We start from the raw sequence: 17731 nt of genomic DNA on the forward strand, positions 1-17731 counted from the left end.
ATGTTTTCAATTCAGATAATCCTTTTTATAAATTCTTCACATTTTAATTCCAACGGAAACCACATAAAGCAACTTAGTACATACGAAACGAAAAAAAAAACAACCTCAAATCGAATCAGAAATATTTTCAAAGTTCGTAATGTCAACGGATCCAGAAAATGTGGAGCGAATTGTTACAAGAAGGGAAATTTCAAACTATGTATGTGTGAAAAAAAATTATTTTACTTGTGCTTGACGTAAGCAAATCAACAAGAAAAAAAAAAGAAATATTTTCTGTTCGGTTCAGTAGAAAATGTAGCATTTTTGTTTTTGTTTTTTTTTTTTTATGTATGTACAGTAGGTACATATAAGTAAAAAAGGCGACATAAATATTATTATGGTCTACGTTATGGTGCTGTGTGTATTTACTTCTTTGAACTTTGACAGGAAGTCAGTTTGTTCTTTTGTTTTCGTTTTTTTTTACTGATAAGAAAAGTCATGACAAATAAATAATATGTGGTTCGTTGTTCGCAACGCTGGCCATCAGGGGCGGATTATAATGAATCTCCACCATTAATGCTCATTAAATAAATACATATAAGACAATACCATAGAAGAACAAGTAAATTTTTCTAACCAAATAAAGACGTTTTCAATTAAATTCTAAAAAAGCATATAGATAAGTTTGTATAGGTAGATCCAATAAAAACGTTTCCAAAATATAATATTTCTTAAGCTACCTTTAACCATCCAATTTATTTAATAAGTATACAATTCACTTCAAAGAATTTCATAAACACACCTGCGATGCATTATGTACATTTAGGAGTGACACCGCGACGAAAATCTGCTATATGAATTAGTGTGATGGCGCTACAGTCGCTTAACAGGATTGTGTACTCGATAGTCCCTGAAAAGAACTTTTTGGTTACTAAGTAACCAAGACTATAATATTGTTTTTGCAATATCTATTTTAAAAATACGTAACTTGAAATATTTTTAAATGTTTGATTCTAATATACGCATATGCAAGGGGAGGAGAAGAGGGTTGACCAAGCTAGAAAATTTTAGTTCATGTAATCTGGCCATATTACACATTTTTTTAAAAAGTATTTTATACATATTTTATACATATTTAGAAAAATGTTTGTATTTTCCAACTAGTTCAGTTGCAAATAAGAGTATAATAAAGGAATTTAGGAATGCGCTAAGAAACTATCTCTGATATTTTTGGTAATTGTGCGGTGGTTCTGCTTCCATTTTTCGTCCTTTTTTATAAAAAAAAGTTGATCAAATTAGGCTAAAACTTAAACGGCCATCTTTGGCACTAAACTTTTACTAACAGAAACCACACAGAGAAAAATATGACCACCTAAAAACTAACAGATTGCCTCATTGTTTTATTGCCTATATGTTTTATTAGGAAATCTTATTAAAATCAACGATTAAGTAGATTTTTTATAGAGAAAATCTTCTTTAAATTTTAATTAAAAGTTAATTTTTTTTCATCTTGGCATTAAAACAAAATTCGCTATCAATATTTGTATAGCAGGTTGGTTTAGGTGGTATTGGTGGACTCATGATTTAAAGACTTTAGTTCGATCTCTGACGGGAGGAAATCTTCAAAAGACACTTGGCACTATTCGACACCAAGTAGTGTGAGACTCTTAACCACTAAAACCACCTCTTTATCAGGACAAATCTTGAGAGATCGACATCAGATTTTTCTTTCTTTACTTTGTAAAATCACTTTGGGGGAAGTTTAAACTTTTAATACTTACCCATGTTTTTTTAGACCATAAGCTCATGAGGCTTGGTTCTTCTTAATCTCCGAACATGGTTTCTTTTATTCAAGACAGACACCATTTCAAAATTGGTATGGTATTGTAGTGACCGTAGTGATTTAGCCAGCCTTTCCGTAAAAAGTCTGTTCCACTTTTTAAAAGCCCTTTTTGTATAGATGCGCCTTGTTTCATAGTTTACATTAGCAAGATTCTACCGAATAATATGGTATCAAAATGTAGCATCACAGTTGGCAGCCACTAGCCTTACTTCAGCTAAACCTTCACTTTTAGATACCTTACCTGGAATCATGAGATTTAACAATCACACAATGGACTTTTATTACATGAGAAACGAAAAATTTGAGATTTTTTATAAAAGAGCGTAGTATACAGTATACACATTGAGCACAATATTGAGTACTAGAGGAAAATCCTGGAACTCCGAGTTCTTTCCAGACGAGGGAGAAAGAAAAATGATCGTTATCCTCCTGAATCGTTAAACCTGATCGTTAAACTCCTGAAAAAATTCAGCAACAGTTTTTCTATAGAAATGAATGTTTGAGAAATACATACATTTAAAAAATGTAGGTTCATATCAGTACGAGCCTTCTAGCACTCTTTTAGATCATACTTTCCTGTGACTCTTTTTATTTGGTGCCTTGGTTTTTATTAATCGTATTGTTAAAGAATGAAACATGTCTTATGGATATTATAAATGTAAGCCAACTAAATAAAATTGTATTCAATTTGCATTTTATCATTTGCCTTTTGCCTTACCTCAATGCTTTATACTTCGACTGTTTTCAAAACCTTCAAACCGCATTTGAGGCTTTTAATTTTTTTATTTTACTCTACCACGAAATAGGTATACAATCTGTGACACGCTACAGTTACATTTTAAACCGCAAGTAATAAATTTATGTATGTAGTATGTATATCGCGTTTAAACTATTGCTCTACTTAACCTAAAGTTGTGATAACAGTAAACCGCCCCCAAAATAAATCGGTAAATGAACTGTGTAGATACTTGTATCTTTATTTTGAACTTGATAGTTGATTCCATCAACAAATCAAACAAAAAATCTTTTGGGGCCGTATATAGGAAAATAGGTATGAAGTTATAAAATTTTTGAATAACGTCTAACTGTCAGAGATGTCCACTAAAAAAAACGACATATATGTACCTAGTGTAGAATTCCTTTTTGTTCATATTAATGAATGTTTCTTTTTTCCTTTTGAATAAAATACTGCTAATGAACCTGACCGAGTTTTGACAACTCTCAACTGGATCATCTGAGCCACACACTTATCTTTTTTGAAACCCATAAAACCTTACAAACAAAAGATAAAGTGCGATCGCAAGGATTACTTTGACAAATTTATGAGTTTCCTCGGGACTGGTTCACACAAAATATCCCTCGATGACGTATTTATTACAAGTTTGAATATTTTATTGGGATATTTTGTTTACGTTTCATATTTTTTTTTTTTTTTCAAAAATCATGTGTGTTTGAACAATATTTAACGATCGTTTTCCATGTTAAAAATGTTTATGGTCGAAGATCATGGACAATCGATTGAAAATCATAGCCGTTGCGCGATCGATGGCAGAATTTTTGTCTCTTGTGGTATCAAGTGTCAAAGAGCCAGAGCAAGGGATGCACTTGAAATGTCTGTATTCTGAAGTGAGTCCAATTTTAGCACAAGTGGTCTAGCACTGGCGTTAACTCTTATATGTATTTGTACATATACCTACGTACTTAGAAGCCATTATCGTGTGTCAAAATGATTTGAAGAGTTGCTCTTTGTTTGGAAATGATGAAAGTTTTATTAACCCGAATTGATGAGATTTTTCGAAGAACCGCGAGTCATTATAAAGTGGCTTAATAGGAGAAGCTACCCATTAATCGGATAGAAATAAGAGTAAGATAAATTCAAGAGAGCTACGCAAGAATAAATATATCGTTTTGGAGTCATAAATCATCCGGTCCGGTCGGTTTTGTTTATGGTTGAACGAAAATGCAATTCAAGCGTGAGAAGGAGTAAAGTACTCGCACTAAATGTGTGATTTGGAAGAAGTGGAAAATTCATGGACTTCATTTTCTAATTAGATTAAGATATTTTTGACTTTGTGTGTATGAATGTGAAATGTGTACTTATGTATGTATAACATTGTACATAAACGTTGACAAACATTGATTTTATTTTGATACATACGACAGGTATGTACCTACCTTCTGTTCAATAATATATTTTTTATTTCAAAAAAAGGACTTATTTTCCATATTTTACAGTTTTTTTTTAATCAAAATTGTTACAGCCATTTTGGAAAAGTAGGTATCGTTAGTTTCGGTTCTTAATATAAAATTTCAATTTCCCCTCTAGGAAAACACTTAGGTATCTTCAAAATTCTGTATTTTGAAATGCACTTTTTTACATTATCGAAACGATTTTCCAGCTTTTTTACAGCATTTCAAAAACAGAAGTTCAAAAGAATATTTTTTTTCAATAACTACCTACATATATCAATACGAGTAGATGAATCTTACATTGTTACACTCATACAGTATTTTCAGTTACAGGATTCTGAATTTACAGTATTTTGAAATACAGAAATTTAATCACATAATATTATGATCATACATTATCGTAGGTACAGTATTATACCGAATTCTGAAATACATTAATACACCCCGATCCCTTATAGTACCTACATTCTACATTTATATAACAACTAAAAATGATTCTTCTTCTACCTTCGACGCTGTTATGATCTCGATGTCAAGGCATGTATCCAATCCATTTATTAATGTTTTCTTACAATAGGTTCAACGGATTATTGATCCGTTCTCCTAAGAAGTTTTTCGTTGGCTATACGATTGGCCCAGAAATTCCTTTAGACGTTTCGTACATTTGATTTAAATTTTTGTAGTTTAAGTTTGGGATTTCTTGAGTATTTTATTCAGGAAAGTCTTGACTGTGAATTCAATAACAATCGTTAAATGAAGAGCCCATTTCATTCAAGTTTATGAAGACATATGGCCAAAAATGCTTCCAACAATGGAGTGGCCAGAAATTAATAATTATCATTTGATAATTTAACAATAGGTGATATGCAGATACATTATGTACAAAAAATAGTCAATGCTTTTACTTGAAAAATTGTAAAGTATGATTAACACCAAACTTGTCAAAGGAGAGTTTTCAATCTGACAATATTTTTGAAGTTTTATTGTCAGACAAATAAGTCAAACAGTCAAAATTTTAGACTTGGAAAAAACCGTTTAAACAACCAATAAACCATTGTTAGATAGTTGAAATTATTAGTTTAATGGTGTTTTTAATATTTGTTTTGAACGATTAAAAACATGCTTAATTCAGAAAACTTCAACCTCTAGTATTAAGCCTCCTTTTATTTTGGGTGTCTTTGAAAAATAAATCTATTTTAATTTGATTGTGTAGTGCTAGCTCTAAATGAAAATTTCAAATAAATTTACTGATTTTGCCAATATCACTTAGGTACTCGTACAGACAATTCGATTAACGAATTTGTATAGACTAAAAATAAACTCTTCAAGAATTTTATGACTTTATATTTACAAGTGTGCATTCATAAATTCCATTATGCAATAATAAAATGACATAAAATTGTGTACTTAAAACAATTTTTTAATGTTCCGTTTTATATTTCTTTTGACAATGTGAACGATTTGTTTTTCAGTATTATTTGATTTTAATAACCACGTTTCAGATATAGGTCATATGCAGTTTATGTATTTTCAATGTTTTCACTAAAAAGTCGTAAAATTTCCGCAATTTTATTACTTTTCTCTAGCTTGACTTTCTAAAATGTTTAAATCTGATTTAAGAAAAAGTCTCTCAACTAAGAAGGCACCAGTTATTCTTTTTAATTACTTTCCACCAATTTTGTTTGTGTTACGTTTAATTAGTTAAAGGGAAAATATGAATTTTTATTTTCGTCAAAAAAGAAAAAAAAATTTACAAGGGTATATGATTTTGAATTCCAGAGCAAAGGAATCATAACTTGTCCATGACTTGTGATGTAATTCAATACCTTGTGGTACTTTACGATCTTGATGATCATTATGGAAACCATGTTAAAGGATATTTAAAAGGAAAAGGATCGGCATACATTCGATGTTGGGATAGAAAATTAGTTCGACAATGTGATTTATGGGATAATTTTCTGGTCGATTTCAAAAATTTGTTATACAAGTGTGAAGTGTATTTTACAATAATGCAGTCCAGTCCATGGCTATTGGATAGAATTCGTTTCGTCTGCAAGTTGTTGCATGTAGGTTCATATAATGAGAAAAAAAAAATTAAAATGCTTGAAGCATGAGAAGAAGGAGGCTTTAATGATTCGAAAATGTAATATATTTCGGAGACATTTTTGATTTTTATCAAAAGGTATATTATACGAGTTAGTTAATTTTGATCGTTCATGGAAAATATTGTATGTATGTAGGCAAATCTGAAATTCAATAAATGTGCGAAGCAAGAAACTTATTTTTTGTCTTTGATGACAAATGACTCTTTGAACTAAAAATTCGTCAATGTCCAATTATTATTTTTTATGATTTATTTCACAGTTTAAAAACTTCCCGAAAATAATAAAAGAATTATTGATTCTTATTTTAACCTTTCTGAACTTGTCTCATTTTTGTTTTTTATTTTTTTTTCATCTTCCTTATCAGAATTCAGCTTCATTACTTAGACGAAATTGTCTTTGAAGTAACGACGCTACGACGCATATATAACACAATTATACATACAATTGGATGTGAAGAACATTTTTGTTTGCTAGAATTGGTATTTTCCTTAGGCTTAGATTGATGTTTAACATTTTGAAAAAGAACTTTTTATTCGTATTTTAGAAAAATACTCAGGCACTGTCACTGCTCTTTTCTTCAGTTTTTTTGAGCTATAATTGTGGTTAAGTGTTAAGAAAAGCACAAAAATAGGTAAGGCTCATAAAAAGTTTTAATTCATTTGAATTAATTTTGTATTTAAAAATTAGTTTTTTTTTTTATTCACTCAGTTTATATATAATAACGAAGAAAAAAATAACAAAAATAATAAAAAATTATTAAAATTATTTTTATTTTAAGTGGAGTGATTGAATATAATCCAATATAAGTTCAAGTGACCTCAACTCCAAAAATGTATAAAGCGTTTCGCCCATGTACGACAGTGGGCTCATCAGTTAGATCTGTCGTACCCTTACTAAGACGCCTTATTTTGGTCGATGTTTACCGACACTATATAAAACTCACAGCATGAATATACTGTGAATTATAATATTCTAAGGGAATTTGTTTAAATTCAGACACTTAGAAAATGTATGCCCGTGGTCAGGCTTATATAATAACGAAGAAAAAAATAACAAAAATAATAAAAAATTATTAAAATTATTTTTATTTTAAGTGGAGTGATTGAATATAATCCAATATAAGTTCAAGTGACCTCAACTCCAAAAATGTATATATTATATATATTCAATCACTCCACTTAAAATAAAAATAATTTTAATAATTTTTTATTATTTTTGTTATTTTTTTCTTCGTTATTATATAAGCCTGACCACGGGCATACATTTTCTAAGTGTCTGAATTTAAACAAATTCCCTTAGAATATTATAATTCACAGTATATTCATGCTGTGAGTTTTATATAGTGTCGGTAAACATCGACCAAAATAAGGCGTCTTAGTAAGGGTACGACAGATCTAACTGATGAGCCCACTGTCGTACCTGGGCGAAACGCTTTATACATTTTTGGAGTTGAGGTCACTTGAACTTATATTGGAGTTTATATATAATATTTTTTTTAAGTAAACAAACTCGGCTTTAACAATAAGCGAAAAAAAAATACTCATTTAAGCGGAGAAACGGTAGTATGTAGAAAAAAAATTTTTCAGACAAACTTAAACTGTAATAAATTCTTGATTGGTTATGAAAAGAATTTGTTATATAAAAAATAAAACCAGTTAAGGGAAGAGAAAGATTAAAATTCATAAAAACCATTATAACTCGAAAACGGGACAGACACGAGAAGTTTTTCGACTTAAAATGACCTCAGAAATCCATGGTTTTGAATAGGGGGCGGTGACTATATAGGATATTCTGTATTGTATAAACTGTAAAAATGAATCATAAAAAACAATACAAAAATATTATTGCCATTTATAATTTGTGAAACTATAAGGTGTAAAATTAGTTTTCATCGTAATCAAGTTAAAAACAAAATTTCAAAAATAATTTTTTAGTTTTTCCGATTGCAATTTTAAAAAATTCAAAACTGTTAATTGCTAATGCGATAGTTAAAGAACAAGGTAACGCAGCAGATTGCCGAAACCAATTTTGTTCCATTTTTTATCAAATCCATATGAATAGATTTTACTCCCAAAAAATATATTTGTCTGCATGAAAATGATATTTATACTCTTCTATGCAATAACAATAGATCAAACTACAAACATGCTATACTAACAAATGGATATACATTTCTACATTGCATCTTAGAGCTTATCTTGCAACAATTTTATAAACATATGTATGAAAGCGAAATAAAAGATTAGTATTTTATCATAATTTTTGAAAAGAAATTTTATCGCAATCACAAGCGCCAGCCTCTTTTGCGATTGTCAAAAAATAATCGCTAGTCCGCCCATACATTAAAAATCTCAGCATGAGCGCCACCAAGAGCACACATGAAATGGTCAATTTCATAGTTACGCCTTGCTAACCAAGAATTCAAATTCTCTAACCATGTCGTCAAATTGACGCATTGTGATATCTGACCACTGTGGAAAATCCTCGCACAAAAAAAAAAGACCCAAGATTTCTCTAGTCCTGCTGATAAGTTTACTAAACATTTTCAGGTATGTCCTATCCTAAAAGAAATAAAATTTCAAAAGGGTTATGAATGTCCAGAGACTGCTATGTATGACTATCTTCTTAACTGACAGTTAACGCCCCATATTAAAGATTTACCAAAATAACCAGATGCACAAAAAGCCAAGCATTTTATCCATATGTGTTGAAAGTTATTGTGACAGAAGAATTGGTCAACAACGCCCCTTCATATATAGAATAACGCTACGAGTGGCCTGGCGATGATGACTGATGGAAATAGAATCATAAACTCATCATTGAATGGTAAATGGATACTGTGCCTGCTTTTTAGATGAATTCCCTTGTGAGAAATTAGCATTTGGCGTTTTGAATGGAAGTAGTCTTGTTATTGCTGGCTTGCTGACTATGATGATGATGACGACGGACGACGCGACTTTAGTATTCGATTGAATGAACAGAAATCAAACTACCTAATTAGTATTTGCAATTTAATGAGAACATTATAAATTTGTTGAATGTAGGCTTTCGATCATCTAAGCATGAATGATCTGAATGTAACTGTTTGTGGAGTTATAGAGTTGTGAATCATTGCATGCAGTAAATGGACTGCAACAAAGGTCGCGAACTTCATTGAGATAAAATTATAAGATTCAGCTTAAAGGAGAGTAATTTCTGAAGGGAAGAATTAATCTTAAAGAACATCATTCATAATATCGATGAAAGCGATAGTGATTTATACTTGAAAAGAAGCTGCATATAATAGTTATTCAAAAATATTTTACTTTAAGAAGATAACCCTCTCTTACATATTTTACTAAGTAAATTGAAATCAAAATGATTTCGTTTATCCGATTTCAAGAATACATTTCAAATCGTTAGCCATTTTGGACCCCTTTTAACTTCCGTAACAAACATGGCATAAATTGCAAATCAATTAAATGAACAATTAATCACTAAACAATCAAATTAAATAATCGATACAAATTCAACACCAAATCTTAGAACTTGGTAAACTTTTAAGTCTATTGCTTTTTTGTACCAGACTTAATTTCAATATAGGTGAACTTTCTAAGTACTTATTATGCTTTTGATGATGTTTTTGATAATTATAAGAAAAGAATTCGCTACCATCGTTTGTTAAAAGTACCTTAGGGGTAATCGCTTAGAACCTTTGCCAACGACCTGATCGGCCGGCCGGTCCCTCGCCCCTATCAGTGTGGTTTTAGTTGAGGTACATAAATTTAACGCACCAGCCTCTCGAGTTTTCGTATCCGACCCCAATGGCCAACGTGGAGGAGGAAGAACTTATCTTAGCTGGAGCTCTCAGAGTAGGAGAACAAATCAAACCAACTTTATGTGTGCAACTGGAGACAACTAGCTTGTTGGTTGAGGTCAAAATCGCTTCTGGAATGTGAATGCCACCTTTAGTACCTAAGTTAGTTAGATGCTTTTGGGTTTAATTTCCGATCAACACAATTAGCCAACAATAATACAATAGTTGAGTTTTATCTATGTATAAGTATTTGTTCTATAAACTGTCAAATTTGTGTGCTACAAAATCTTGCAAGGAAAAGTTTACCATCTACGGATGATTAATATGGAAAATATGTTTGCACGTAAGTTAAGTTTAATTTTAAATAATCTTCTTTACTACCCGTGACATTTTTAAAGCCATGTTCCTTCGTATTTTGTAAAATAAATGTACTTAAGTAGAACATAAACTGCTTAAGTTCTACAATTTCTTCCCCTTAAGTTATGTTCAACTTAGTGAGATTTATGTTTTAGTTTGACGTTCGGGCAAACCGCTATGTGGAACTTAGCAGTTTATGTTCTACTTAAGTGTTTAAGTATCGTATCAGCAAATGGGCCTAAGTATATCGTTACGAATGGAGTGATTTCTCATTAAATTTATTTGCATTCTTATTGAAATTAAAATATTTAACAAAAATAAAATGATGTTCACCTTAATTTAAAAAGATTCTTTTCTTTTAGCATAGCATACATTTTGCATGGTAGATGCTTTGTTTAGGTACAAGAAATTAAGAATATTTGTCCGCTTATTTTTTAAGACGGCAGTATTCTTGGCAAAAAACAAATTGTCCCTTAGCAAAGATAAAAAATATGTTTTCCTAATAACTCATCAAACTTATGTTTTGGACAATAACTCACACTCATCTTCATATAGGAAAACAAACAAGCAAACAAATATGTCAAATAGTCAAACCATAAACATTTTCTTGTGTATTTTGCACTTAATGGACATCGAAAGTAAAAGATACACTCATCGTTGTTTTGGTTGTTTTTTTGTTTGTTTGTCCAAAGGATTTTATGCAACAAGAATACCTGTTCAAATATGATCATCCAGGTAGGTAGGAAATTCTCTAACTATCCTTCATTGAAAGACCTCAAAACAAGAGTCACGTGCCGCATCCTGTGACCTGTGATCGAACAAAATGCAATATGACTCGTCTATTTGTTAGTGGTCATCGGATGACACATAGTGTTTTGATGATCGACATAAGGTCTCTGTCTGTCTGTACTTTTTATTAGTTTGTTTACAAAACAACCTTTAGGAATATCTTAAGGGATATCTTTTAGATTTAGATAGTTACATACTACAAAGCAACATTTTTGTTTTTTCCATAATATGCAAACACACATCATGTGGTTTGGTTTTGAAAATGTGCATAGTTTTATTTACTTGTTTTGATTTGTATTTGTGTGTGTAATTACAAGTAAACCAGGAAGTAAATTCGGTAATTATATCGAAATTGTAATTAGGTATTTCACTTGCTTAGGTAGAAAGGAAGAAGGTACTTCAACTTATGAATCTTAAATGAGTGCTCTTTTGAAACCCTGGCTTGATGCCTGGTCTAAAATCATTGTTCCATTTTTATTGTTGTGAAAAAAAAAACGGAAGTATCTTCCCGGATCTAGGATGTAGGTACATATAGGTAAATACATCTAATTAAATAATGATGATAGTCATAAAAAGTATTGTTTTGTTATTGGAGAAAACGTGCTCAAATTTATTGAGTTATAAATTCATTAATCGCCAAATTAGGAAGTATTTTTATTTTTCTGTCTGAGTCTTACATCTAAATTGTTAAAACAACATTCAGGAGACATCAATCTGCTTCCTCTGTACCCTGTTTTGAAATCAAAATCAAATGTTCTTTTTAAGGTAATATATATGCCTGTATTAACTCCAGATGGATAGGTACTGATCAGGGTTCCCAGGTTGAGGGGAAAATCACCATTTTTGCCGATTTTCTTAGACGAAAGGGATAAAATAGGGGACGGGGATAAAAAGGAGAAAAAATATCTAAAAGGGGAAACATTTAAACTTACAAAAACGTTAGACACAATCTTTGAACAATGGAATCAATTTAAATAAAACTTAATTTCGAAATAAACTATCGTATTCCACGCTAAGTGGATTTTTTAATTTGTCAGCTCAACGAAAAACTAGGGTGCTTCCATTTTTTAATTCACTCCTTAAAATATTTCACTGAGGGAATCTGTACTTTTTTGGGTATATCAAACGAAATTTTCAGCCAGCAGCCGCGGCAGTAAAAAAAATAAAAGTAAAAAAAAAATACTTATACATTTTTAAGACATCGTTGTTAAAAAAGCCTGCCTAAATCGGCATAAATACTCTATGATTTACAAAAATACATCAAATATAGAAAATAATATCCATTTTTTATTAAATAAGCACTGATATTTTAGATTTACCCTCAAAATAAAATTTGTTAAGTAGTTCCATACTTCATAAATTTTATTTTGACTGTTTTTAGTTTGAAAATGAAATATGTAATTTGAGCTTCATTTTTGTTATTTTTTTTTATTTACTTATGTCCATTATAAAGTTTTTATTTTTATGAATAAATTAAATACAAAATTAATATGTTTAAAAAAGATTTAAATAAAAAAAATTAAAAAAAAATAAATACTTGCATTTTTTTTTTTGAAAAAAGGGGATTTTTTTTTACGAAAAACTGGAAAAATAAACATTTTGGTGTTTAAAAAAGGGGATTTTTATTTTGAAAACCTGGGAACCCTGGTACTGATATCTATTAAACCAATGTGAAATTCCAAGCTGTACATATATCTTGTGAAAGTATAAATTTGATTAAAAAAATCGATCATCACCACCTATATATTTTTTATATATTAAAGTGTGTGGCGCATCACCAGGGGGTCAATTCTGTGAAACTGTGAAGTGATAAGTTTTATCACGTCTTCACGACAAACTCGATTCTCGATCCGTGAAAAATGAAAACAAATGTCAAAAGCTTTTCATTTGATAATTATTTAATCACGGTCATATTCTTCTGTGAAAAGTAAATAATGGCACTTTGATGTGACATGTATTCGCATTTGTTCGTTGATTTGAGTTCAAGAATGGTTTTGACTCTTCTATCAGTGTTGGATAAAGTGTTCTACTGGGTAATAACTTCAAATGGATTCCGACCATTTTGAAAGGAACGTCGCAACATAATCAAACTATTCTTAAAAACTTCTAGCTTTGGGTATTTTTTTCCAAAGAAGTGTATTAATATAATAAAATAAAAAATTTCTTTTTTTAATGCGCCTTTTCTATTTTTATTAATAATAATCAAACAAATAATTATTAGGTACTAACACAAAATTTATAAACTAAGCATTTTTGTTTCACAAAACTTATCATTTAGTACTTTTTAGTACAAACTTTGACAGCCAGTTACCTAATAAGTTCGAGAAGCGCTTTTTGCGTCCAAAAAGGAATTAAATGCAAAGTCTCTGTGATAAAATAAAATATAGTACCTATGTATATTTGTATCACTTCACAGCATAGAATAATGCTTCACAGTTTCAAACAACGGGAAAAACTAATCGTTTTAAAACTAAAGCCAGAACCATAATTTGCGGATGGAGTCGGAAGCTACTGTCAATTGTTGTTGTTTTCTTTGTATTTTCGATAAGTTTGCATCCGTCGAGTGCGGTTGCGAGCGCTGTTCCCCTCCGTTTCATCCGACGCTTCAGTCAATTATTAGCCCTGTTCCTTTGGGCTTTGGGAGGTTGCAATGGAATGCACAACGAATTCAATACAAATCGTATCTACTCGGGAAGAAAAGCATGAGTAGATGATAGTACTAGATTAACAGCTTAACAGCTGGCTTAACAGCTATTAACAAAGCCTAACCGGAATCAAACACTCCTACTCAAATTTAACGGACACCCCTTTTATTGTACAGAAAAAATTATTAATACTTTTTACCTCAGTATCATGGTTCTCTTCTCATATGAAAGAAGAGTGAGCTCAAATTCAAGAGATGGAATGAAATGTTTGGGGAGAGATTTGCAGGTCTGCCGTCTGCCTGTCAATTTAGGAACCTCTTAGGGGTGGGTTATAATTTATAAGAAGAGGAAGAATTTGCTTTCCAACACGTAAAGTGTTAAGAGCCCAAAGATAACTGACTAATAATTGTGCCCATGATTTTTGCATCGTTTAAAGAAAAACTTATTTAATAATTTTCTTATAACGATTAAATTCTATTTCTTTTTTGAAATCTCTGAAGGAGCAATAAAGAAAGTTTATTACTGCAATTTCGCTTTAAAATTAACTCTACCCCTTAAATAATAATTATTTGTATACTAGATTTGATCTTTTTTTTAGGAGTGACTTAGTCCACTTTCATAATTAAGGACACAATTGTATTACTTACTAAATCTAGGTACTCATGACATGAGTAAACTACCATCTCCAATGGAACGGAGCTTTTAATGTATGATAATGCATTAGGTCATAGTGGGTAATAGAGAGGAAAATATTCCAGATGTTGTTATACCAAATTTGGATTGACTACCCAGAAAACCGGATCTGAAGCGCTTAACTGTCAGTTTAAACTATAAGCAGATTTTGTCTTAATTCTTACAACTTCTTCTTCGTTGGAATATAGTTGGCTTTGAATTTCTTGGTAATATTTTTTTCTGATAAAGTTGAAAATTGAAAACGGTTTGAAAATACGTCTATCTACTTAATTGTCAAACGTCAAAGGCATTTTTAGAGAAACTGAATCTTTTTTTTATTTTGAATTGAAAAGTTTTTGAAAAGAGGTACATATTTAAAAATGATAAATATAGGTAGGTACATTATCTACATAAACAAAATATAAATAAAATAAAATAACAAAAAAAAAAACCAAAATTTAAAAAAAGAAATTAAATTAGGTAGGTATATGAAATAATTTTAAACTCAACTAAAATTAAATTAAATGAAATACAAAATAAATTAAATATTAATAATAAATAATAATAAATAGATTTTATTGATTATCAAAATTAAGTAATTTTTGATTCCGAAGAACTTTTTGGATATAAAAAACTCTTATTTAACATTCGCTTTCAAAATTTTATGCAAAATATAATTTTTTTTTTAAATAGTTATGTTAACGTACCTACTAGCCAATTAATGTTTAGCAACATAAAATCTTCTATTTATTTACTTGAAAATATATTTTTTAAATATTTATGAAAAAATACTAGGTACATTTTATAAATGTATTTATATATGTATCAACAAGTAGGTACATAGCCCCAATAATTTTCCTTAAACAATTTGCGGCAGCCATAAATGTTTGTATATAAAAACTACGAAGTACATTCGCCTGATCCATCAAAACGCGATCACTGCGGTTAAAATTATATTATTTCATTCCCACTCCCAACCCTCGATTGTTATTCAATAAAAAAAATTTAAATATACAATTATACATACCCAATGAGCAACATCACAAATGGGGCGTCAACAAATTATCACACAAACACCATACCAACATAATTCCCAAAACGTTAAACTATTAAAACAGAAAAACAAAACAGAGAGAGAGAGAGAGATATAGAAATAAAGAAAACAAACCGATCCTCAACAAGTAGGGGACAATATAATTACATTATGAAGATGTTTTTATAGGAACTTTTGTCCATCTCTTTCCCACAGCTCAGAAAATACCTTATAGTTGTGCGTTTATGTTTTTTTTTTTTCATTTTTGTGGAATTCACTTGCTATAATAATGGTTATTTTTTTGTTTGAATTTGAATTTCAGTTTGGTCCAACAAAATGAAGCTACCAGTCAGGGCATCACCATCGCTTCAAAGCAACAATAGAAACAGGAACAACAATAATAATACTGACCATAATATACTCAGATACAATGGTTTGTCAAACAATAACCCTAACCCTACACAAACTCCTTCAACCAATACAATCAATCAGTGTGGAGGGGTAATGAATAACGACCAAGGATCACTTCGAATTCAACAACAACATTCATACGCTCACACTCACACACACAGCCAAAGATCATCGTCGTCGCCGTTCTCTTCTTCAACGTCTTCGTCAACATCATCCTCATCGTCACCGCCACCGCTGCCACAGGCATTAAACGTGACAACAGCAGTTGAACAAATACCAACCACCAAAACATCATCAGTGTCCATGACAGTAACTATGTCTAACCCAACACCAACCACGACGATCGTATCAGTTGCCAGCGAAACATCAAACCAAACAGTTTTATGCTGCAAAACTGAGCCTGATTTAGACGAAGAAACCACCTTATCTTCAAATACAGTAGTGTCAAAAAGTATCTTATCACCTTCGGTAGCCAGTGTTAGCAGTTGTAGTGGTAGTGTGTTATCAAGTTTACCTACATCGACATCGTCGCCAATAGTGGCGCCCAGTTCTTCCATATCAGTAATAAGTGCAGTGCCAGTAATTGAAAATTTACAAAAAGATACCAATGACAGTTCTTCAAACGTCACTGATAACAATAATGTTATATTGAGATTAAATAACAATAATAACGATAGTGAAAGTAACGAAAACATAATTCTGCTATCAGCCGGTAACGATCATTTGACAAGTGGTGCTAGTGTCGCTAATCAAAATATTCCGAGTGGTTACCGTGGTTCGAACAATACCGTCATAATATCGAGAAATAATTTACAACAACAATTAGAACAGAGCCATTCACAGGCTACATTACAATACGCCGCCGATTTGCAACAATATCACGCGAGATATACGACTATTTCACCGGCAATCGTTGCGAATTTGAGCGATCACAGTGATTCTTATTTGACTTTGAGTAACACTAACAATAACAGTTTAAATATGCCCCCTTATAATTGGGCATACGATTTATCCCTGCATCACAAGGATTCCGAGAGCGGAAAGCTAATTGTTGACCATCAGCAGCAACAACAGCTGCAGGCTCTTCAACATCACCAACATACTCAGGATATTCTGCTGACGGCAGCTAATCAAACAGCCCTCGATCAAATCAATATGCGCAGTAATTTGGCGCTCTATTCTCCATTTGGAGGAAATGTGTCAGAACATTTGCATGCAACAACTGCAGCAACAATTGTTGATAACGCCACCCCCAATAGCATTGATGAAGTGATTCAGGACACTTTGAAGGATGAAACATGTTCGATGGTCGATGAGCATCATATGGGTGGGGGAGCAGAGAGTAGTGAAACAGCGAGTTATCTTACTTTGACGAGTGAGGGAGAATTACATCAACATCATCATCATCACCATAATAATAATCAACAACATCACCAGCATCATCAACATCATCATCAGCACCAGCATAACAATTCAGCCAGTAGCGGCGGTGAATCGCCAAATGGGAGTGATGTTGATATGCAAAACAATTACACGCAGCTGACAAATGCAACGCATCGTGAAAGCATCTATGGCAGTGTGACACCAGAACATGGACTGATTCATCCTGTAAATGATTTTGATTCCTTAAGTCCAAGTCTGACAACTGGGTGAGTTTTTGACATATATTTTTTTTAAACAAAAATTATGAAAAATAAATTATGGTTTTTATTTCGGAGGGCACATTTTTCAGCAGTCAGTTAAACATCATATAAAACTTTTTTATAGGGATTCTGAGAGTTTTATTTAACGAATAAAACTGCTTAATACTATTTTTGAACACATATGAAACATAAGTTGTCGGAATTCTATCTGGCAAGCGTAGAAATTGCTAGACCATCACAAGTTTTTAATTTGTTATTTTAAATTTAA

The 17731-nt window shown here is 31.2% G+C and overlaps 1 protein-coding gene across 3 annotated transcripts in view; it reads left to right on the plus strand.

Moving 5' to 3' along the window:
• Positions 1 to 17731, plus strand: part of LOC129916555 (probable serine/threonine-protein kinase DDB_G0282963) — a 35288-nt gene that overhangs the window by 1214 nt on the left and 16343 nt on the right. For all 3 annotated transcript variants that reach the window (XM_055996559.1, XM_055996558.1, XM_055996560.1), the window contains one exon: positions 15732 to 17469. In XM_055996559.1, coding sequence (XP_055852534.1) covers positions 15746 to 17469 — 1724 coding nt within the window. In that variant the 5' untranslated portion in view covers positions 15732 to 15745. The remainder of the gene's footprint in view (positions 1 to 15731; positions 17470 to 17731) is intronic.

This window comes from Episyrphus balteatus, chromosome 3 (genome assembly GCF_945859705.1).
Source record: "Episyrphus balteatus chromosome 3, idEpiBalt1.1, whole genome shotgun sequence".
In the NCBI taxonomy this organism is placed as follows: Eukaryota; Metazoa; Arthropoda; class Insecta; order Diptera; family Syrphidae; genus Episyrphus; species Episyrphus balteatus.